Below are 25,259 nucleotides of genomic sequence, written 5' to 3' on the forward strand. Positions count from 1 at the left end.
AGCATCTGGAGTTAACCCAGATGAATGGTGAACCGGCTGAATGTCACCCCTGGAATCATGGCAGTTGTTAAATTAGGAACATGGCTGTTAAGTGAATCTGGCTGTTAAGTTTAACATATTAACAGTGTTGGAAGGGACCTTTCAGGTCATCTATTGCAACCCCCTGCCAAAGCAGGAGACCCTACATTTTCCTCTATTTTTATTAATATTGATTGTTTCTTCATTGCTTATTTGACCCCAATGACAATCATTAAGTGTTGTAAAACATGATTCTTGACAAATGTATATTTCCCTTTATGTATACTGAGAGCCTATGCACCAAGACAAATTCCTTGTGTGTCCAATCACACTTGGCCAATAAAGAATTCTGTTCTGTTCTATTCTGTTTTGTTCTGTTCTGTTTAGGCTTCTCATCCCTGCGGCAAATGGCCAGAGACCAAATTAAATTACTTTCAGTTCTATGGCCCAAGACATTTCCACACCAGTGAATTCACACATAAGATCACCAAGGAATGACTGAGTTTACATACCGACCTAAGCAGGGAAGGGCTACCAAAACTTTTACTACCACACTGTGTGTGTGGCTTATGCAGGACGCCCTACATTTTCTTTCAACATCTTTCAGTGCAAATTGGGTGCTCTGGGGTGGAGCTCCATTTTTACTACCCCACTGCATTCCCTCCCCCCCCGTCTGGCAGTAAGCAGGGGTTTAGAGTAGAAGACCTCCAAGGTCCCTTCCACCTCTGTTGTTGTTGTTTTTATTGTTGTTGTTGTTGTTGTTATTATTATTATTATTATTATTATTATTATTATTATTATTATTATGGGTCAAGGAAGAGGGTCTTCTCTGCACCTGCCCCTGCATTGTGAACCATGTTGCCCCTCAGAAAAAAGCCCCCAATCCTCTGGCTTTCTGGAAAAGGTCAAAGATTGGCTGTGTAATCATTATTATTATTATTATTATTATTATTATTATTATTATTATTATTATTATTATTATCATCATCATCATCATCATCATCATCATCATCATCATTATTATTATTGCTGTTGGTTGTTGTTGTTTTGTTTATTATTATTAGTTTATTATTATCTGCGGAGAGGGGTGGCATACAAATCTAATAAATATTATTATTATTATTATTATTATTATTATTATTATTATTATTATTATTATTATTATTAATTAGACTTGTATCCTGCCACTCTCCGGAGACCCGGGGTGACGTAACTGAAGTCTTGCGTGAGGGACACCAGGTTCCATGCAACCATGGGGCTGGTTGGCCCCATAAGGACCCCCTCTCCACCACTATTAACAACTGCTAACCACCCCTACTTGGAAGTCTCCATTTTCTGTAATTTCATTACCAAAGTCTATGTCTGCATGCCTTGGCTAGGATCCTTCTAAGGGCGCCCTTCTAACTTTCTACTTTCTTGTCACTTTCCTGTTGCTAGGCAACAGTGTCCCACCATTGGTTACTGGTCACGTTACCCTCATCACAGCTTCAACTTTCTGTCTCAGCAATTCCTTTAACAAACTTCCTTAATTCTAACTTGAACCCTTCAGTATTATATATTATATGACGTAAGTGATATTAGTCGGTCGAGAAGGGTGGCATAGAAGTCAAATAAATAAACGAACAAACCAACCAACAAATAAATATCTGAAAAATGGCCAGGGATGTCAGGCTCATTAGTCAGAAAATGGCCGATTCTATGAGTGCAGTTGCTACAAAATGGCCACCACTGGAGCTGGAGCTGTTTGCTAAGCAAAATGAATGAAAGATGAAAAGACAATAGGGAAAATATTAACCCTTCTGAATAAACCAGACAGGAAACAGGACAAGATGAACTAATTCTACTTTATTGTAAGACTACATTGATAGAATCTTGCAAGTCTGAGAGGATAAGCTTCCCACTGTCTCTATCAGGATGGTTTCTTTTAAATGTGGGAAGGAAAATCTACTCCTGATTTTGGTAGGGAAAGGAAAAGAAACCTACTGTTGCTACTTTGCTAGGTTCAAAGAAGACTGCTCAGAAGCCGTAACTGAAGTTTGTTTATTGATAAGTAACAGGTAATTCACTCAAACATTTCTGAGGTAATTTATTTTATTTTATTTTATTTTATTTTATTTTATTTTATTTTATTTTATTTTATTTTATTTTATTTTATTTTATTTTATTTTATTTTATTTTATTTTATTTTATTTTATTTTATTTTATTTTATTTTATTTTATTTTATTTTATTTTATTTTATTTTATTTTATTTTATTTTATTTTATTTTATTTTATTTTATTTTATTTTATTTTATTTTATTTTATTTTATTTTATTTTATTTACTTTTACTTTTACTTTTACTTTTACTTTTACTTTTACTTTTACTTTTACTTTTACTTTTACTTTTACTTTTACTTTTACTTTTACTTTTACTTTTACTTTTACTTTTACTTTTACTTTTACTTTTACTTTTACTTTTACTTTTACTTTTACTTTTACTTTTACTTTTACTTTTACTTTTACTTTTACTTTTACTTTTACTTTTACTTTTACTTTTACTTTTACTTTTACTTTTACTTTTACTTTTACTTTTACTTTTACTTTTACTTTTACTTTTACTTTTACTTTTACTTTTACTTTTACTTTTACTTTTACTTTTACTTTTACTTTTACTTTTACTTTTACTTTTACTTTTACTTTTACTTTTACTTTTACTTTTACTTTTACTTTTACTTTTACTTTTACTTTTACTTTTACTTTTACTTTTACTTTTACTTTTACTTTTACTTTTACTTTTACTTTTACTTTTACTTTTACCCTATTTTATTTTCCCCTACTTCTGGCATGCATGCTATATGATACATGGGTACATGGTTGTTAGGGATTGCCATTGTAAACTGCATATTGTACACTTGTACCAAACTTGTATTTAAAGAGTTAATGTGCACTTAAAGAGTTAACTTGTACTTGAAGAGTTAATATTCAAGGCTGTTTCATCACTTCCTCATTGAAGCTATAAAAGCTTATTATTCTGCTCAGTCATTTCCTTTTTCACTTTGCCTGAGAGAGGGGGAGTTGTGTTTATGCTTCATGCGTATCTTTTTGTATTAGCTTCGTGCTTATTATCTATATTGTAGTTTGCTTTGTGCTTCTAATCTTGTAATTGCTCAGTGCTTATTCTTTTGTATTAGCTTCGTTCTTATTCTTGATTGTTTTTATATTTTGTTTATATGTAAATAATACTTATTTAACTAAGTCTGTGTCTTGGCTTTATCACACATCCACTCTCTGTTAAAATTCTCTGCTCGGTGATGTCGAAGGTTTCATAGCCTAGCTATACCGAGACAAACCAACACTATAGGTTTGCCATCACAGGGGGAGCCAATCAGCTCCATTCCCTCCAGAAGGGAGCTACATTCCCTCCAGAATGGAGGACCTGACTGAAGCCTATGTGCTTCAGTCTAAGAATGTAACACTGAGGATGTCTGTGATGGAGGGATATATATTGAATAATGAATGAATGAATGGTGCAGAAACTTCTAAATTTCCAGAATTAACCCTTTGTGAAGGGCGCTTGTGACAATATTAGACGACCAATGGTCAAGAGAGATCTTGGGTCTTCTTCACTGCATATATTCAAGAAAAACGTAGAGGACTTTTTTCTGGGATGCCGTAAATGGGATTCCTGCACTAAGCCATGAGTTGGAGCAATGGTCTCAATCAGCGTTTTTCAACCTTAGCTGGATGTGTGGACTTCAATGCTCAGAATTCCCCAGTCAACATGCAAACCCCCATCTAAATAGCTTCTTAGCACTTTGTAATATTGTCTATTTTGCTGAAGTTTTAGGCATCTTATGAGAAGTAAAGAAGTGTTTTGGATTTCCATATGCCAAATAAATTCTACTACCCAAATTCAAAGATCATTTTATCCAAGTTCTGAAGCATCCATGGAAAAAATCAGGTGTCCATAATAACTGTAAATATATTTGTGAGAATGTTGGAAGCTACTAATGACCTTAATTTTTCTGCCTTCCATTCTTGCAGGGTCTTCTGCATGGGATGCGTGCTTGTTTCAAAGGAATAAATGGGGGAAAATCTGATTTTTGAAATAATCACTACAAAGTCGTGTTGGACAGTTTCTTTTATTGAATGATTTTAATATTTCCTTGAGCAGAAAAGCAGTTGTTGTTCTTGTGATAGGAAGGAAGGAAGGAAGGGAAAAAGGGAGGGAGAGAGGAAGGGAGGTTCGGAGGGGATACAGATTCCTGAGAAAAGTTTTCAGTGTTGTACATCACTCTTTGTTTGGGAATTTTCAGCCTGTGGTGCTGAGTCTAGTTGAACACCAGGAATCTCTACTAAAACCTCACCTGGGCATGAGCCTGATTGTGAAAATCCTTCGGGGAGGACAAGAATGTTTGGATAGACTGGGGACAGATTTGGGAAAGGTTTTAGATTTGGCACCCTTAATTCCCGCACAGCCCGCTGGTTGATCACTTGTGTCACTGTCTCCTTCTGTTTTGCTGGTGTTTCTGTAGCATGAGGATGGTGCTGCTCTTGGTGTTCAGACTGGGACTGTGATTAGACAAAAGATACCAAAAAGGGGTTCAGGCGGTTGACCATATCTAGATTATACATTGTGTTAACGCTTTTTGTGAAATGTTCAAGACAGTTGATGTTCATAATTTGTGACGGTAAGAGTGATCAACCTGTGGAATGGTCTGCCTGAAGAGGTTGTGGATGTTCCAATACTGGAGACCTTAAGAAGAGACTGGATAGCCTAGAGCAGTGATGGTGAACCTATGGCATGGGTGCCACAGATGGCACGCAGAGCCATATCTGTTGGCACATGAGCCATTGCCCTAGCTCAGCTCCATGATTTTTGGCTTGCACAGAGGCTCTTGGAGGGCATTTCTGACTTTAGAGAGCCTCTGGAGGGATAAGGGAGGGAAGTCTTTGGAGTCTGGGGAGGGTGAAATACGAGCCTACTGGGCCCACCAGACGTTGGGAAACAGGCTGTTTCTGGTCTCCAGAGGGCCTCTGGGGGGCGGGGGAAGCTGTTTTTGCCCTCTCCAGGCATTGAATTATAGGTATGTGCACTCGTGCATGCATGATAGTGCATGCCCATGGTCTTTTGGCACCCGAGGAAAAAAAGGTTTGCCATCACTGGTATAGGGTCCACCAGCAGGAGGTTGGACTAGAAGACTCACAGGGTCCCTTCCAACACAAACTATACATAAATAAAATAAATAAATAAAAAACCTTTCCAGCTATACAGTGTTCCCTCACTTTTCACGGGGGATGTGTTCCGAGGCCGCCTGTGAAACTCGAATTTCCGCAAAGTAGAGATGCGGAAGTAAATACACTATTTTTGGCTATGAACAGTATCACAAGCCTTCCCGTAACATTTTAAACCCCTAAATTGTGATTTCCCATTCCCTTAGTAACCACTTAGATTATTAGCCACCATGTTTATTTATTAAAGTTTATTAAAATTTTTTTTATTAAAGGTGGACAAATGTTTGGCAGTGAATTATGATGTCATCAGGTGGGAAAAACCGTGGTATAGGGGAAAAACCGCAAAGTATTTTTTAATTAATATTTTTGAAAAACCGTGGTATAGACTTTTCGCGAAGTTCGAACCCGTGAAAATTGAGGGAACACTGTACTTCCTCATAGGTAGACTTGCTTAGTAGGAGAATGGAAAGGAAACATGTCCAGATGAGCAAATTCTACTTTGTTATATGGATACATCAAGAAAATCTTGGAAATCTGAAGGTACAAATGTCCCCTCTCCTTTAAGTCCCAAGAAATTAGGCAGGGTCCCTTCTGAGTATCTTTCTCCATCCATTATGCAACTACTGGCTATCTGCCCTAGTGGCGCAAGTTGGAGTGCAGAATTGCAGGCAAATTCTGCCCACAGCCTGGAGTTTGATGCCGACAGGGCTCAGGGTTGATTCAGCCTTCAATCTTTCAAAGGTTGGTAACATGAGGACGCAGATTGTTGGGCGCAATATGTAAATAATATTTACATTATAAACCACTAAAAGTGCTGTAAAGAAATGCTATCTCTCAAGTTTTCCCCCCAACATACATTTACAATTACATCACACAAAAATCTTATAAAACATTTCCATCTGCCTGCTTTATCAAGTCAAGTCTTAAGTATTGATTTATTGAGTTATTACTTAACTGAGAAATCTGTTGGTTTACTGGGTGAAGTCGAGTCAATGTGTTTTAAAAAATAAACTATGGTAATCAACCTAGGAATAAGTATTTTCTGCAAATGTTAGCTGTCTGAGGAACTTACCGGAAATATTTCACAATTTGCAGTGACCGATTTGTAATCTTCATTCCCTATTATCCCGTCGATCCCATCTATTATCACAGAGCCTTTGCATAGGCCTTTGTCCTAGAAGAAAGGAGAAAGTTTTCATCAACAAAACTCCAGAAATTTAAGCTTCCACGATTTCTTATATGCAGTGGTATAGCACTGGATATGGTTGATCAGGTGTTCTGTATCAAAGGGCCGTCTCCATTTCTCCCTGTCATTAACATCCAATTTCTCATCAGAATGACAATTTCTGTTGTCCCATTAGGGTAGATGGAGCTGCCATGGCAAAGCTGAATTCTTCTGCTATGCTTTTTTAGAATTTTAAAATCTTTCTTCGCATAGTAATCAAACCATTCTATGAATTTCTTGAAGTCAATTTTTCAGAATAGGAAATGCATTTTGATGTTCCAGATATTATTTTTGTTATTTTAATAATTATAACTCTATAATTATATACTTTTTGATTGTTGTAGAATTCTCCTGCAAACATTTAGAAATGATTATTAACTTTATAGTTACTGGGTTGGCTTGGAACATAATGAATTACTAGGTCTGAATTCAGATGCAAACCAGTTGTAGCAGACTGTTAAGGGTTTATTTATGGTTGGAGAGCCAATTTTTTGGGATGATAAGATTATTCCAGCTAAGAATGGAGTTTGTTTGGACCAGAACATCACCAATTTCCATTCCTAGAAAGGGAACATGTAGAATATGTCCTTAGATTGAATGGTAAAAGCAATAGTCTGAAAATTGGTTTCGATATTAGCCTCTTTTGAGGCTTCAATGTGGTTCACTATTTATTTGTTTATTACGTTTCTATGCTGCCCATCTCAGTGTCCTGAGTGACTGTGATGGCTTATAATAGAATAATAATATTAATAAAATTGTATTTTTATTAGCATTAAAATTTTATTACATTTTATTAACATTAAAACATTAATATCAAGGTCAGCAACAATGAAATAAGAGTTAAACTCAAGAGCACCAATAATACAGGGATGGACTTCTGTCTCTCATTCAATCGACCTCCATTACCCCCATATTTATTCTTTCTATGTTTAGATAGATTTGTTGTAGCTAATATGAGCATCTGCCTCCCAGTTGTTCTTCATTTTCTAACATGCTAAACATGTTTGCCCAGGTTCGCCTGGTACACCAGTTGCGGCCCTATTTGGACAGGGAGTCCCTGCTCACAGTCACTCACACCCTTATCACCTTGAGGTTCAACTACTGCAACACTCTCTACATGGGGCTGCCTTTGAAGAGTGTTCAGAAACTTCAGATTGTGCAGAATGCGGCCGCATGAGTAGTCAAGGGTCGTCCCAGATATGCTCATGTTTTGTCAACACTCCATGGCCTGCACTGGTTGCCGATTAGTTTCCGGACACAATTCAAAGTGTTGTGATGACCTATAAGGCCCTACATGGCATCAGACCAGAATACCTACGGGACCGCCTTCTGCCACATGAATCCCAGCAGCTGATTAGGTCCCATAGAGTTGGTCTTCTCTTGGTCCTGTTGAGTAAACAATGTTGTCTGGCGGGGCCTAGGGGAAGAGCCTTCTCTGTGATGGCCCCAGCCCTCTGGAATCAACTCCCCCTGGAGATTCGAACTGCCCCAACCTTCCTTGCCTTCGGCAAGACCCTGAAGACCTATCTATGTCGCCAGGCATGGAGCAATTAATGTATCCCACTTTTCTGACCATTAAGAGTTAGGGACCGCCTTCTGCCACATGAATCCCAGGGACCAGTTAGGTCCCACAGACTGGGCCTTCTCCGGGTCCCGTCAACTAAACAATGTCGGTTGGCAGGGCCCAGGGGAAGAGCCTTCTCTGTGGCGGTCCCGACCCTCTGGAACCAACTCCCCCCGGAGATTAGAACTGCCCCCACCCTCCTTGCCTTTCGTAAACAACTTAAAACCCACCTCTGCCGCCAGGCATGGGGGAATTGAGATCCTCTTTCCCCCTAGGCCTTTACAATTCTATGCATGGTATGTATGTATGTATGTTTGGTTTTTATATTAATTGATTTTTAATCATCAATACCAAATTACTATTGTACACTGTCGGTTGGCAGGGCCCAGGGGAAGAGCCTTCTCTGTGGCGGTCCCGACCCTCTGGAACCAACTCCCCCCAGAGATCAGAATTGCCCCCACCCTCCTTGCCTTTCGTAAGCTCCTCAAAACCCACTTCTGCCATCAGGCACGGGGGAACTAAGATAATCTTTCCCCCTAGGGTTCTACAATTTATGCATGGTATGTTTGTATGTATGATTGGTTTTATAACAAGGGTTTTTAGCTGTTTTAGTATTGGATTTTTACATTCTGGTTTTGTCACTGTTGTTAGCCGCCCCGAGTCCACGGAGAGGGGCGGCATACAAACCCAATAAATAAATAAATAAATGAATGAATGAATGAATGAATGAATGAATGAATGAACGAACGAACGAACAAACAAACAAACAAACAAACAAATAAATAAATAAATATGTGGTTGTGACTGTATTATATTGATTGTTTTTTAATGATAGCGGATTTTTAGTCATAGTTTTTAATTATTAGATTTTTAATTATTAGATTATTAGATTTGTATTGTATTGTTCTTTTACTGTTGTGAGCTGCCCCGAGTCTTTGGAGAGGGGCGGTATACAAGTCTAATAAATTATTATGATGATGATGATTATTATTATTATTATTATTATTATTATTATTATTATTATTATTATTATTGAATAAAAGAACTAAAGAAACCTACTCAAGGAGAGAAGCAGCCTAGAAATAAAGAGAAATTCCTGAAAATTAGAATAATTGCTCAGTAGAACTACTTTTTCCAGAAATTATGGGTGCTCCACCACAGGTGGTTTTTACAAAGAGATTGAACAATCATTTGTCTGAAATGGTATAGGGCAGTAATGGCGAACCTTTTTTCCCTCAGGTGCCAAAAGAGCATGCGTGAATGCCCAGTCCCATAATTCAATGGCTGGGAAGGGTGAAAACAGTCCCCTCCCCGAGGCCCTCTGGAGATAAGAAATGTCCTGTTTCCCAACGTCTGGTGGGCATGGTAGGCTTGTGTCCCCCCCCAGGCTCCAAAGGCTTCTCTGGGGCTGGGGGAGGATAAAAACGCCCTCCCCCATCCTCCTGGAGCCTCTCTGGAAACCAAAAACAGCTCATCCGTTTGGAACTCATATCGCATCTCAGACATTAACACCCTTGAAAATGTCCAAAGATACTTCACCAGAAGAGCCCTTCACTCCTCCACTAGAAACAGAATACCCTATGAGACTAGACTTTCAATCCTGGGCCTAGAAAGTTTAGAACTAAGACGCCTTAAACAAGATCTAATTATCGCCCACAAGATCATATGCTGCAACGTCATGCCTGTCAGCGACTACTTCAGCTTCAACCACAACAACACAAGAGCACACAACAGATTTAAACTTAAGATTAACCGCTCCAAACTTGACTGTAAAAAATATGACTTCAGTAACCGAGTTGTCGAAGCGTGGGACTCATTACCGGACTCCATAATGTCATCCCCAAATCCCCCAACACTTTACCCTTAGATTAGCTACGGTTGACCTATCCAGATTCCTAAGAGGTCAGTAAGGGGCAAGTACAAGTGCACTAGAGTGCCTTCCGTCCCCTGTCCTATTGCTCTCCTATATCTCCTATACCTTTCTTCTATTCCTATATCTCTTCTTCTGTTCTTTCATTGATATGTTCTATTCCTATAACTTCTTTTCTATTATTTCTTAGATATATTTTACTATGAGTATCTCCTCTATAACCTTCATCATGTATTTTACTATGTGTATACCCACTAAAACCCTCATTGTGTATTGGACAAAATAAAAAAATAAAAAAATAAAAAAAAAATAAAAATGCCTCCCCAGAGTCTCTGTGGGAGCCAAAAATCAGCTGGCCAGCACACATGCTGGAGCTGAGCTAGGGCAATGGCTCGTGTGCCAGCAGATATGATTCTTGTGCCACCTGTGGCACCCATGCCACAGGTTTGCCATCACTGGTATAGGGTTTCCTGCCACAGCAGTGAGTTAGACTAGAAGAAGACTCCCAACTCTTTTGTTCTGTTCTGTTCTGATATGAGCATGTAAAATTTGGTTCTTTAGAAGACATTCATTGAGCCATGATGTAAGATTAGGTTTTATGCAATGTTGTGCATACTTACTGCAGTTTCTTTTGGGAGGAGAGGGCATTCAGTGATGTTAGAGACAGGTGTACTTTTAGGACAGGAAGTCTCCTGGACGATGAATTCGACAGTGTACAAAATACCATGAACCACCTATAGAAAGCCATAAGCATTTAGAGTAGGTCACATTATCTGCAGGAAATGTTCCTCATAATCTTGGGTGCCCTATCAATCTTTATTAACCTGAAGTCTTATAGAGAATCCCTATGATTCTTAGCACTAGGAGAACTGGTAGGATGTCAAATGATGTTATCAAGAAGAGAACACAAAAACATTCAGTAATCAAATGGAATGCAACATAGAAACATAGAAGTCTGATGGCAGAAAAAGACCTCATGGTTCATCTAGTCTGCCCTTATACTATTTTCTGTATTTTATCTTAGGATGGATATATGTTTATCCCAGGCATGTTTAAATTCAGTTGCTGTGGATTTATCTACCACGTCTGCTGGAAGTTTGTTCCAAGGATCTACTACTCTTTCAGTAAAATAATATTTTCTCATGTTGCTTTTGATCTTTCCCCCAACTAACTTCAGATTGTGTCCCTTTGTTCTTGTGTTCACTTTCCTATTAAAAACACTTCCCTCCTGGACCTTATTTAACCCTTTAACATATTTAAATGTTTTGATCATGTCCCCCCCATTTCCTTCTGTCCTCCAGACTATACAGATGGAGTTCATGAAGTCTTTCCTGATACGTTTTATGCTGAAGACCTTCCACCATTCTTGTGGCCCGTCTTTGGACCCGTTCAGTTTTGTCAATATCTTTTTGTAGGTGAGGTCTCCAGAACTGAAGACAGTATTCCAAATGTGGTCTCACCAGCACTCTATATAGCAGGATCATAATCTCCTCTTCCTGCTTGTTATACCTTTAGCTATGCAGCCAAGCATCCTACTTGCTTTCCCTACTGCCTGACTGCACTGTTCACCCATTTTGAGACTGTCAGAAATCACTACCCCTAAATCCTTTTCGTCTGAAGTTTTTGCTAACACAGAAGAAAAGGATTTAGGGGTAGTGATTTCTGACAGTCTCAAAATGGGTGAACAGTGGAGTCAGGCGGGCCACAAGAATGGTGGAAGGTCTGAAGCATAAAACATAAAACATTGTGGAAAGACCAGAGTCCCATCCATCTGGGAAATGGGAAGTGCTTGGGAAGCCCTCTGGCAGACGAACATTTTCTTTAAGTCAGATTTCTGCAGATTTTGAGAATCTGTCTTCTACTTTGGCAATAATGTAGAAATCAACTGCCCTCTGCTGGAATTATTTCTATTATTTTTCATTTTTACCTTTCACAGAAACCCTGGGTTCTGTAGCCGTCTCTATACAAATCAAGGAGACAGCATTGGCTTTCTTGCTCAAAAATACTCCACCTCAACTTTACCTGTGAACTTGCTTTGGTGACGTCCCAAATGGCAAAATAATGATCATGGCCATTTTCGGCATTGAATTTGGCCAGGCTTTGTCTTGCTATTTCCTGAAATCTTTCTTCAGAAGGATCTCGGTGAATTGGACAGCCAGGGCAAACGGGTTGCAAATCTTTAAGGAAAAAAAAAGTAACATTTGAAAAGGTGAGACAAGGCATTTGAATAGGAGCTTGTACATTAGAATCAAAAAGCTTTGATCAGCATGAAAATTGACCTGTATCCCATCAGGGTCATGCTCTGGCGATCACCTGGGCCCACCCATCCCTGAACTTTACTGACCTACATTTTCTTAGCTGATTAATGTGGCAGAGTGCATTGCCATGCCTCAGCTGTGTTTCTCCCCAGCTTGGATGTGGAAGGTACATTTTATTAGAATATTTATAACTGGGAGAGCCAATGGTAACAAAGTCAGCCAATGAATAGGCATAGCAACTCAGTCAGCCAATAGTGAGTCAGCTAACACTACTTCTGAGTCTGTGCAGAGAATCGAAACTGAGAAGCAAAGCGCTGGCTGTGGTTTCCGTCTCTTCTCTGTACTCTTCCACTCTGAACTCTGCTGAAATGAAACATAACTGTTCTCTACTGTTTGTAACTGATTACGTCAAGCATGCAAGCGTGCAAACAACCGAACAGGTTGTTAAACTGGCAGGATCCCACCGCTGGAGAAGTGTACAAATCTGAAGGCAGGAACCAATAGAAGAGAATATTTGTAGCTCTATGGGTTGGACTAAGTCCTTGGTACTCTTTCAGCTTGGTGGCTTTGTTTGCTAATGGTTTGTTACCTAAGACCGTCTCTGCCCCTTTGTGCCAATCAGCATCAGAAGAGAATCTCCAAAAGGAAACTCAGTTCAGATTTTGTCCCCCTTCTGTCTAACTGAGTCTGATTCCTAGAGCTTGCCTGGATAAGCCCCTGACTGGTTCAAGGCCACTGTTGGATTCATGGGCATGGTGGGAGTAGAATTCCCATTCTCCCAGTTACTAGCTGGATGCAATAACCTCCACAGTAAACTGGATGTCAATCTGGAATACTTTTTTCTCTTACGATAGAATGACATTCTAGAACAGGGGTCTCCAACCATGACAACTTTAAGCCTGGCAGACTTCAACTTCCGCTGGCTGGGGAATTCTGGGAATTGAAGTCCACTAAGCTTCCAGTCGCCATGGTTGGGGACCCCTGTTCTAGAATATAATAACATTTGATAATAAATATGCCAATGCTAAGGTAACTTTTATTCCATGATTGATTAAGACCAGATGAAGGGGATGCTTCTTCATCTAAAATTCAGAATACATTTGCACAACTTCTAGTTCACACAATTCACTTTCTTGGTGACAAAGCCATATTGGTAAAACTTGGTGTTAATTGCCAAGGTTCCTATGTCCTGAATTGCATATGAATCAAAGCAGGTTGTTTTGCAAAACAGAGTGAGACATAAGTAACCATTTTTAAACATACATACAAATCCAAATAATAAATAAATAAATAAATACACCTAACTAAGAAACTAGAGTACAAGAACACACAACAGATTTAAACTTAATATTAACCGCTCCAAACCTGACTGTAAAAAATATGACTTCAGTAACTGAGTTGTCGAAGCGTGGAACTCATTACCAGACTCCATAGTGTCATCCCCAAACCCCCAACACTTTACCCTTAGATTATCTACGGTTGACCTATCCAGATTCCTAAGAGGTCAGTAAGGGGCGAGTACAAGTGCACTAGAGTGCCTTCCGTCCCCTGTCCTATTGCTCTTCTCTATCTCCTATACCTTTCCTCTATTCCTATATCTCTTCTTCTATTCTTTCATTGATATATTCTATTCCTATATCTTCTTTTCTATTATTTCTTAGATATATTTTACTATGAGTATCTCCTCTATAACCTTCATCATGTATTTTACTATGTGTATATTGGTATATACCCACTAAAACCCTCATTGTGTATTGGACAAAATAAATAAATAAATAAATAAATAAATAAATAAATAAATAAATAAATAAATAAATAAGGAAAGAAAGAAAGAAAGAAAGAAAGAAAGAAATAAGTATGTTGTAGTTTCTTAGCAATTTCTGCTGATTTCTCAATGTTCATGCTTCTTCCAAACATTTCTACTCCTAAATTTTTAATGGAAGTTGGTTTTAGAAAGTTACAATATGACACAAGAAAGTAAAATAATCTATAGTGAGAAATAACTTGTCAAAGTTAATGTACCTTTTAACAACAGCCCTTGTTCAGTTTTAGAGAAAGAAAAAAATGTTAGTAGAAAGTGCACACAGAAAAAAGTGTATGAAAGAGGCAGAATTTTGCAACAAAAATATATAGAAAAGGAAATTGGACCAAACTGTATGTGTGCTTGAGAAACAGAGTAAAATGAAATTGCAGATGTAGCCTAAAATATCTGAAATAATGAAACAAGGCTTTAAAATTTAATTTTGGAGCTTTTCTATCCACTTTTAAACTTCGGTGGGGATATCAGTAAAACTGCAATTGCAAGTTACATATGCTCAGATATATATATACAGTGATACCTCATCTTACCAACCCCTTGTCATATGAACTTTTTGAGATACGAAAAGAGGTTTAAGATTTTTTTGCCTCTTCTTCCAAAATGTTTTCACCTTACGAACCCACCATTGCCGCTGGGATGCCCCGCCTCTGGACTTCCGTTGCCAGGCAAAACGTCTGTTTTCACACTGGTGGGATTCCCCTGAGGCTCCCCTCCATGGGAAACCCCACCTCCGGATTTTGCGATGCTGCAGGGGAATCATCAGCAGAGGAATCCCACCAGCGTGAAAATGGGCGCTTCGGCTGGCAACTGAAGTCCAGAGATGGTGTTTCCCAGAGAGGGAAGCCTCAGCGAAATCGCAGCATCCTTTGCCAGCGAAACACCGATTTTTGCGATGCTGGGATTCCCCTGCTGGGATTCCCCTGCAGCATCGCAAAAACGCAGAAGTCCGGAGGTGGGGTTTCCCATGGAGGGGAGCCTCAGGGGAATCCCACCAGCATGAAAACAGGTGCATCGGCTGTCAAAAGGGGTGAATTTTGTACGCATTAATCGCTTTTCCATTGATTCCTATGGGAAACATTGTTTCGTCTTACAAACTTTTCACCTTACAAACCTCATCCTGTATCACTGGGTGCATGTGTGTGTATATCTATCATCTATCTATCTATCTATCTATCTATCTATCTATCTATCTATCTATCTATCTATCTATCTATCTATCTATCTATCGCAATATATATATTGCAAATCTATACGCAGAAAATACATACGAAGATATACATACAAGCTTCTAAGATGCAGTATTGGTCGCGCAATAACGTATCATTTGAATTCTTGTAGATCTTAATTACTGATGTGCATTGGCCAAAATGCTAAAACAAGAGAAAGTAGCTTGCATTAGTGTCACCCATTTCTTTTACCAATGATTCTATGACACGCAATCAAAAGGTGCATCTTTTCCACATCTTAGATTCAAAATTACATTATCCTTCCATAATGTTTTCAACACATCTATAGCACCTACATTTTTTCCTGTGATTTTGTATAAACTCATTGTGTTTTTATTGCACACAGAACGCATTAGGTGTTACTAGGAAGCACTTATTCATGCAGCACAGATGATCGATCCAGCAGACGTGATTTCAATCCCACCTGATCTACTTCCTGCTTCAGACCAAACTAGAAAGACCAAAGGCCAAGAGTATTCTCTCAGAAAATTAGTATACTTTTAGGAGGATTCAGAGAGATGGCAAAGTGTCATAAACCGGTTTTCAGGTTCTTTCTTCCAATAGCAGGAGGGGGGTGGAAAGAGTTCTGAGGTCAGTAAAGATGGTGGAAGTTCAAAATATAATGTGGATAACAGCTGAAGTTGGCCTACATCCTTTTGGCCACCTCCTATTCCCATTTATTTGGGGCTTTTACTAACTTTACCTGTTTTTTTGCTCCTAGTAAAGGACTCTTTGAATTTGGATTCAGGCTTGTGAACAATTCTGCCCCACCTAATACTGTATTTATAGGACTTTTCTTTAAAGGGAGTTTATATCATCAATCCCCTACTACTACTACTAAAAGGAATAGAAAAAAATCTTACTAGCTTTGTTTAGTTTATTTAGTTTATTTATTATTGGAATTGAAAGGGACCTTGCAGGACATTGTCCAACCCCATGCCCAAGCAGGAAACCTTACACCACCCTAGCCAGATGGCAGTGCAATTTTGGTTGGGCGATTGTGATGTGCTGTGTAATATTTTTGCTGCAGTTCTGCTATATAGTTATTGTTATTTTAACTTGCGGGGAGTGTTAGAATGCATGGGAGGGAAGAAAAAGTGAGCTGGGGGTAGGAGTTGGAGCCCCCCCCTGCTGAGTGTGTAAACAGAAGCAGGTGGGGCCCAACAATAACCCCCGACATGGTATGAATGTGATGCCGAGACTGCCAGGGATGGGGGAGACTGGTGGGGTAGGGTGGAATTCTTGGGGAGTGGGGGAGCTGGAACATTACAGTAATGACTGGGAGAGGCAGACATGGTGGGAGCCAAGGGGTAGGCCACTCAGGGGGAACAAGGACTCCCTGTTTAAGAGCGATTACTTGTTCTGCTTCCTCGGGCTCATCGGGTTGAGCTGGCGACAGGGGATTGTCAATTGTCAACAATGTGCCCCTGGTCTGAGACTTGCTCTTGGATGAGGCATGCATAACTGAGACCTGGCTGGGCCATGAGAGGTGTGTTCCCCTTTCGGAGTTGTGCCCAGATGGGTTTCAGGTATTACATCAGCCACGACACCAGGGAAGGGGTGGAGGAGTGGAGATTATTGTCTAAAAGATACTCAGCCCATGCGGAATCCCTGCACCTGAGATTGTCGAATGTGAGTCTCTCCTTTTAAAGATGGACCTAGGGATTCAGGTGTGCTTGCTTTTTTGGGGGGGGGGGGTTAAGAAGCTGTCCAAGAACTGCTTCTTCTCCTTTTAGGGTACAGACATGGAAGAATCAGCTTAAGTTGCAGAATAAAATGTTCAGAGAACCTTTCCTAGGTTTAAGAGCTGTACGGCAGTGGGACTGGACTGCTAAGAGAAACTATGAGCTATTTTTTGAGTACCTGCAGTGAGTTGGAGTTCACATACCTCCCTTCCAATGCTGTGATACACATGTACAATGCCATTGATTTGAAATGGCAACTAAGTGCAGGGAACTGTCAGGGAATACAGGAAAGCAAAAAGAGAAGTATAAAAGTGTTCTAAAAAAGAGGTTTGTTGTTACCACATGGCAAGTGGTAGAGTGACTCCCTTTGCAAACAAGTGTAAAAACTCAGATTTTACTTCTTTCCATATCCTGCTGATAGTTCTTTAAATAAGTAGATCCATTACTTACAAGTTCGTGTGGAGGTCTAAACTCGCACTCTTTCCACGATTTCTTACTCCAGCCAATACATTTGGTTTCTAACACATCCAAAACGAGGTAGAAAATAGAATAATCATCCTGCCAGGGACAAAAGAAACTCTTGAAAATGCAAGGCTTAAAGTTAATCACCATTAGCACATTAGATGTAAAGGAAGTAACCTTCAAATAAAGACAGGAGATTGTTTACTCCAAATGGTTTGTTACATGTGGCAAAACATTAATTTTAATTGTAGCAAGTCTTAATATGTATTATCACGAAACTGATTTCAAATGATTATTGTTATGTATGGAAGTACCAATGACAGGAGATGCCTAGAGAGGCTCCATACAGGAAGTGTTATGAGAACAGGAAAGGGCACCGGGAGAGGGGCGGTAACCTAGCGACCGGGGAAAATAAGGGATTACCATTGGTTCGTTCCTCAGCCAGCTGGCAGTTAAATAGGGGAAACCCGAGGAGGTTTGACAGTTGAATACTCACTGTTGTATTAACGTTATTTATTTTTTTTAATTTTTTTTTATTCTTTGTCTAATATACAATACATATGGAAGAGAATAGACATTAAGTAATATATATAACGATAGAAAGTAAAAAGAAGAGAAGTAGATGGGAGGGAGAGAATATACAGTGATCCCCTGGGTATTGCGAGGGTTCCGTTCCAGGACCCCTCGCAATGACCGGTTTTTTGTGAAGTAGCGCTGCGGAAGTAAAAACACCATCTGCGCATGCGCAGATGGTGTTTTTACTTCCGCAGCAGCGAGGAGCTGAAGATTGGAGTTTCCCCACCGCCCACGCAAACTCCTCGCTGCCGCTCACCCGCCCTTCGCCCGCCCACGCCGTTCGCTCGCGCCACTTCCCAGCTGAGTCCTGAAGCCAATTCGCTTCAGGACTCAGCTGGGAAGCGGCGAGAATGAACGGCGTGGGCGGGTGAAGGGCGCACGGGTGCGCGGGCAGGCAGGCGGCGGACAAGCCATTCGCTCGCGCCGCTCGCTCGCGCCGCTTCCGAGCTGAGTCCTGAAGCCAATTCGCTTCAGGACTCAGCTGGGAAGCGGCGAGAATGAACGGCGTGGGCGGTCGAAGGGCGGGCGGCAGCGAGGAGTTTGCGTGGGCGGTGGGGAAACTCCTCGCTGATGCCCGCCGCTCGCCCTCCCGCCAGCAAGAGGGGGAAGACCTAGGGAAGCCGCCCAGCAGCTGATCTGCCCGGCGCCATCTACGCATGCATGCCCATAGAAAAAAGGGCGCGCATGCGCAGATGGTGTTTTTACTTCCGGGTTGCAAAATCGCCATATAGCCATTTCGCAATGATCGGGATCGCAATACCCGGGGGATCACTGTATATGATATAAGAGATAAGGAGAGAATATATATGATATATATATATATATATATATATATATATATAATATATATAGAGATATAGATATAGATAAGGAGAGAATATATATGATAAATGAGATAAGGAAAGACAATTATGTTTATGTTGGAATAAAGCAGTTCAAGCAAAGCCGCAATTACGTGTCCGAATCTGTACACAGCCACTTCATTGGCCACGAGGATTTCCACGCAAGTATACAATCCAAGAAATTAAGTGAAATAAAAGGAAATGATGTCTACACAACTTAATTTTCCACCTTTCAACCCTAAGAGTGAAACATGGGATTCATACGTGGCCTGATTTGACAGTTTCCTTATTGCTAATGGGTTCACAGAAATCTCAGACGACAGGAAACGTGCATATTTTCTAGGGTTCTGTGGAGCAGAAATGTTCGAAACAGCAAGAACCCTATTTGCCCCCACCCCAATACATGACATTCCATGGCAGCAGTTCTTAAATACCCTCCAGGAACATTATGCCCCAGCACCTTCCCGTTGTGCCAGGAGATATAAATTCTACCATCGTAATCAAACAGAAGGAGAATCAATAAATGATTTTGTAGCGGCTCTCCGATGCGCAGCATTATACTGTGAGTTTGACAACCTATAAGATTATTTACTAGACCGACTTGTTTTTGGTGTAAGAGATGGCCATTTAAAACGCCGTTTATTGTCAATCAGAGACTTAACGTTCAAGACAGCATTAGCGGAGGCTAGGGCTTTCGAGCTCTCAATGCAGTCATTAGCAGAGATGGAAAGCACTGTAAATGCCACCACATTACTTTCTGATGTTAATACAAAACAAATTCCACAAGACATTGAAAGGTCTTTGGGGCTAGAAGAAGAAGAGGTCTGCAAATTAGCTGTTGCAAGAAACAAAGTCCAGCCAGTTGGGCGAGCTAGACGACCACCATCTCCATGCAGAGGGTGCGGAGGAGATCACTTTAGATCAAATTGCCCCTTTAAAGATTTTAATTGTCATAGATGCGGAGGACGGGGCTATATAGCCAGAGCCTGTCAATTCCGCCGACAGCAACCTTCAACAGCCTCAAGCCAGAAGTATAATAGCTTTAGCGGAGGACGAGGGAACTACAAGGACCCGAATTACCGACGTCAAGATTGCAACGTAATATACACGCGTCCATCGCAGAGGTCTATGGTTGTCAGTGAAACTTCCTCATCATCTGAAAAGATTACAGTGGTTGTTCGCCTGGGCCACATGCCGTGCAACATGCAGGTTGACACGGGTTCGGCTTGCTCACTGGTGTCGTGGTCTACAGCTAAGCGGTGTTTTCCGAAATTATCAAAAAAACGGGTTGTTACCATGCCGATTGAATCTACGAGATTATCAAGGCCGCGCTATTCCAGTGATAGGAGAAGGACGTTTTGCTGTTCAGTTCAAAAAATTTAAGGGACAATTACCATTAATAGTGGTGGATGGGCCATTTTCTAATCTATTGGGGTTGGATTGGTTCCAAGCATTGGGCCTAGAAGTAACAGGAATAAATATGGTAAGGGGGGCTTCTTCGTTCATGACCTTGGCCCAAGAATTTCCAGATGTGTTTGATGGGAAACTAGGCTGCTATAACGGTTCACCTATTTCTTTCAGCTTGGATCCGAAAGTGCCTGCACTACGCTTAAAGCCCCGCCGAGTACCTTTGGCACTCAGACCAAAGGTAGATGAGGAATTAGATAAGCTAATAGCCCAGGGAGTTTTAGAGCCAACAGATCAAGCTGTATGGGAAACTCCTGTCGTAACTGTAGTAAAGGTGGACAGAGGAATTAGTATATGTGGGGATTATAAATGTACCATAAACAAGGCATTAGCTCACCATTCTTATCCCCTTCCAGTAGTACAGCATCTTCTGCACTCACTGGGGAAGGGTAATTTGTATGCGAAGTTAGACCTATCGCAGGCCTACCAACAGCTTACGGTGGACCGTGAAACTGCAGAAGCACAAGCTATAGTCACACATAGAGGGGTGTTTCGTTGCCGAAGGTTACAGTTTGGGGTATCAATAGCCCCGGGAATTTTCCAGGGATTCATGGAGAGGCTTCTTTATGGATTGGAAGGGGTCGTGCCATACTTCGACGATGTCCTAGTATCCACCTGCTCGGAGACGGAATTATTAGCAAGAGTTAAATCGGTCTTAACAAAATTTCAAGAGAAGGGGTTGAAGTTAAAATTGAGTAAGTGCGTGTTGGGAGTTACTAAAGTAGAATTCTTAGGGTTTATAGTGGATGGACAAGGTATCCATCCTACCCCTGAGAAAACCAGAGCCATCAGGGAAGCCCCTACTCCTCAGTCTAAAGTGGAATTACAAGCTTTTTTAGGATTGCTAAATTTATACGCTGTGTTCATTCCACACAAAGCATCAATAGCGGAACCATTACATTGTTTATTAGATAGTAAGACACATTGGCACTGGGGACCCAGAGAAGAGGCCGCTTTTGTGGCTGTAAAAGATGTTCTGACCTCCAATACTATATTGATTCAATATTCCCCAACATTACCATTAGTTTTGACTTGTGATGCCTCCCAGTTTGGAGTAGGAGCTGTGTTAAGTCATAGACTTCCAAATGGGTCGGAGGCCCCATTAGCGTATTTTTCTAGAACTCTTGCTAAGGCTGAGCGAAACTTCGGGCAAATAGACAAAGAAGCATTGGCCTTAGTGGCAGGGGTGCGAAGATTTCACGATTATTTGTACGGAAGAAAATTTGAACTTGTAACTGATCACCAACCCTTACTAGCAATTTTAGCAGGAAATCGCCAAAGTCCTGTAGTTCTGTCACCCCGCATGGCGAGATGGATTATATTCTTAGCGAACTATACATACAGGTTGGTGTACCGGCCGGGAAAGCACATTGCCCATGCCGATGCATTAAGTAGATGTCCTCTTCCGGATATCTTGGAAGACCCGGCGCCAGTGTCCTTTGTGTTAGCCATTGAAGAGAGTCCATTAGTTTTAGTCGCATCGGAGGCAGCGAAACAGACAAGCCGTGACCCAACGTTGGCTATAGTAAGACAGTGGGTGCTCCGGGGGTAGCCTAAAAAGGAGCAAGCACCTGAATATTCCTGTTATTGGAGGTGCCGTTCGGAATTATCAGTGGAAAAGGGCTCTTTATTAAGGGGGTCCAGAGTAATTATTCCACTCTCTCTTAGGCGCCAAGTTCTAAGTCTTCTCCACAAGGGGCACCCCAGAATTGTAAGGATGAAAGGCCTGGCCCGAGACTACGTGTGGTGGCCGGGAATAGATCACGAGATAGAAGAGTGTGTAGAGACATGTCTAAAGTGTCAAGAAAACAGGCCCTCACCTCCTAGAGCACCACCACTAGTATGGGAACCCCCTGCAGGCCCATGGGCTTGCCTCCATATTGATCTAGCTGGGCCTTTCCTGGGTCAAAATTTTTTAATAGTTGTGGACGCCCATTCAAAATGGTTGGAAGTGGTGCATTTACATTCTACCCAATCATTTGCAGTTATCAATGCGTTGAATGCATTGTTTGCAACCCACGGATACCCAGATATTGTGGTGTCGGATAACGGACCACAGTTCACATCGGTCCTATTTGAAAATTACTTAGCGGCTGCGGGAATCTGTCATGCCCTTATGTCACCGTGGCACCCGGCTAGTAATGGGCAGGCAGAGCGAATGGTACGGTCAGCGAAAGATGCACTTAAGAAACTTCCACAAGGGTCTTGCTCAAAGAAATTATCAGAAATGTTATTGGCCCAGCATTCCACTCCATGTGTGGCCACTCAAAAAACCCCAGCGGAGCTGCTTATGGGTCGAAAATTAAGAATAATTTTAGACAGGTTACACCCATGGTACGGAAATAATTCTCCATGGCCGGAGGCTCCTCCTAGAAACTTGGAAGTAGGATCTCGGGTTTTTGCCCGAGCTTATGGGGAAGGTCCAACCTGGGTTCCGGCCACCATAGTGAAAGTGTCGGGTCCTCGTTCTTATGAAGTTGAATTAGAGGATGGCAGGGTATGGCGTAGACACTTAGATCAGGTCCGTCTCCGCAAAGCAGAGAAACTCATGGAAGATAATAGTTCCATTCCGCAAAAGGATAATGAAGTACGTTCGGAAATGGCAGATCCAGGGGTCTTGGACAGTAACGTAGATACTCACCTTCCGTCCCAGTTTACCATTCCTTTAAGTGCAGAGCCAGAATTCCACGAACCTCCGCGAGGTCAGGTAGCAGGGGAAGACGGACTACGTCATTCGGGTAGAATAGTTCGGAAGCCGACCTACTTAAAGGATTATGTATGTTCCAGAGTAAGGGGGGAGGAGTGTTATGTATAGAAGTACCAACGACAGGAGATGCCTAGAGAGGCTCCATACAGGAAGTGTTATGAGAACAGGAAAGGGCACCGGGAGAGGGGCGGTAACCTAGCGACCGGGGAAAATAAGGGATTACCATTGGTTCGTTCCTCAGCCAGCTGGCAGTTAAATAGGGGAAACCCGAGGAGGTTTGACAGTTGAATACTGACTGTTGTATTAAAGTTATGTTTATGTTGGAATAAAGCAGTTCAAGCAAAGCCGCAATTATGTGTCCAAATCTGTACACAGCCACTTCATTGGCCACGAGGATTTCCACGCAAGTATACAATCCAAGAAATTAAGTGAAATAAAAGGAAATGATGTCTACACAACTTAATTTTCCACCTTTCAACCCTAAGAGTGAAACATGGGATTCATACGTGGCCTGATTTGACAGTTTCCTTATTGCTAATGGGTTCACAGAAATCTCAGACGACAGGAAACGTGCATATTTTCTAGGGTTCTGTGGAGCAGAAATGTTCGAAACAGCAAGAACCCTATTTTCCCCCACCCCAATACATGACATTCCATGGCAGCAGTTCTTAAATACTCTTAAAATGTCTTGGACAGAGAGTACACTGTCCCATTGATTGTTCAGACTTTTTCCTGCTCAAACACATTAGTGCTACCATGACTGGACACCAGAATGGCGAGTGCTAAATGCAAGGAGAAAAAAAAGGCAATAGAAAGAGGAGACCTTACCTCAGATATTTCGAAGGCATTAAAAATGCGCTGCAGGCCATAAATGTAACTGTATTCCTTAATTTTATTGTGTCCGTTGAGGGCCGCTTCTGCAGCAGCCTTTACCTCCGAAGAGTTGCATGATGCGTGAAGAAATTGAACAAATGGAATAGAAACCACAGAGTGAAGCAGCTGTATCCCAATAAAGAATGAAATGAAAAGGGCCATTTTGGAAATTTTTGCAGAATCAGAGAAGACAGCAACTACAGCTACACTTAGGGAGTAAGGTTCTGACAGAGATTTGTCTTTCTATATATACTTTGAAATCAATAGCTAATGTTTGTTCTTCCATTACATGGTGTGCCTCACTTTTAAACTTCAACCTCTGAGGTGATGATTGCATAATATAGAGCTTGGCAGGAGAATGTTCATCTAAGGTTCATCTAATGTTTTTCAATTTATATAAGACCTCTCTTCATCCCTCCGTTTCTCTTATAAAAGTGGACATTTATATCAAATTTATACCTAACTGGATGCACTTACATTTATTGGCTACGTTATTCAAGTGGACCCTGGATGATGTTCCTAGGCTGACCATAAATATTAGAAAATATTGAATGAGCTGAAGTATGCTAAATTGACCATATGGACAGAAGATATTTTTTGATACTGTGCATATTATTAGCAATAAAATGACATGATCTGATCAGAAAATTCTTGATATGTTCAGTGCAAAATGTCTGAGACTGTAAGTGTGGCCAATTATAACACATCCATAGATATGAAGGCAAACTAAACGTATGTCTTTATCTCTTTGCTCCCAAACACCCAAGTTCTGTATTTTCCAGGTGACTAGTTTATCATGAATTAGTACAGTGCAGTTTGAGGTACTGAATTGAGAGGCAATGAATGACTGTGGTCTTGCCATGATTTCTCAATTAAATCTATATCTACAGTATTGTTTAAATTTAGATTAAAATTATGGGGTGGCTTATAGAAACATAGAAACATAGAAGTCTGACGGCAGAAAAAGACCTCATGATCCATCTAGTCTGCCCTTATACTATTTTCTGTATTTTATCTTAGGATGGATATATGTTTATCCCAAGCATGTTTAAATTGAGTTACTGTGGATTTATCTGCCACGTCTGCTGGAGGTTTGTTCCAAGGATCTACTACTCTTTCAGTAAAATAATATTTTCTCATGTTGCTTATAGAGAGCCATGAGTTCTCAGAGGGAAAGGGTTGGATACAATTGCGAAATCAAGGTGGGTGAGAACAATGCCTCCAAAGTTATCATGGTTAGTCCTCAGCTTACAACCATAAGGTAATGGCTTAATGGCTGACCACAAAAAGCTCATAAAATCAGGTCTAGTCACATGGTGATTCACTTAATGATTGAACAATTTACAAACATAACTCCAGGCTCTTTAAAAAAAATCTGTACAAAATATTTACCCTATTTATGGTAAATCTTTATATACAAAATATTATATACAAAATATTAAGGTAATTTT

At 40.6% G+C, this 25,259-nt stretch overlaps 1 protein-coding gene across 1 annotated transcript; it reads right to left on the reverse strand.

Annotated features, from left to right (window-relative positions):
• Nucleotides 1-4,125: 4,125 nt before the first annotated feature.
• On the reverse strand, nucleotides 4,126-24,070 carry LOC139168206 (fetuin-B-like). Its single transcript, XM_070753715.1, has 7 exons — nucleotides 23,764-24,070; nucleotides 17,332-17,439; nucleotides 15,253-15,340; nucleotides 11,916-12,070; nucleotides 10,514-10,627; nucleotides 6,307-6,408; nucleotides 4,126-4,571 (listed from the first exon to the last, which is right to left on the reverse strand). The coding sequence occupies exons 1-7, from the start codon at nucleotides 23,968-23,970 to the stop codon at nucleotides 4,278-4,280; spliced, it is 1,068 nt and encodes a 355-aa protein (XP_070609816.1). The 5' UTR covers nucleotides 23,971-24,070; the 3' UTR covers nucleotides 4,126-4,277.
• Nucleotides 24,071-25,259: the final 1,189 nt, after the last annotated feature.

The sequence above is a fragment of the Erythrolamprus reginae genome, chromosome 5 (assembly GCF_031021105.1).
Source record: "Erythrolamprus reginae isolate rEryReg1 chromosome 5, rEryReg1.hap1, whole genome shotgun sequence".
NCBI lineage: Eukaryota > Metazoa > Chordata > Lepidosauria > Squamata > Dipsadidae > Erythrolamprus > Erythrolamprus reginae.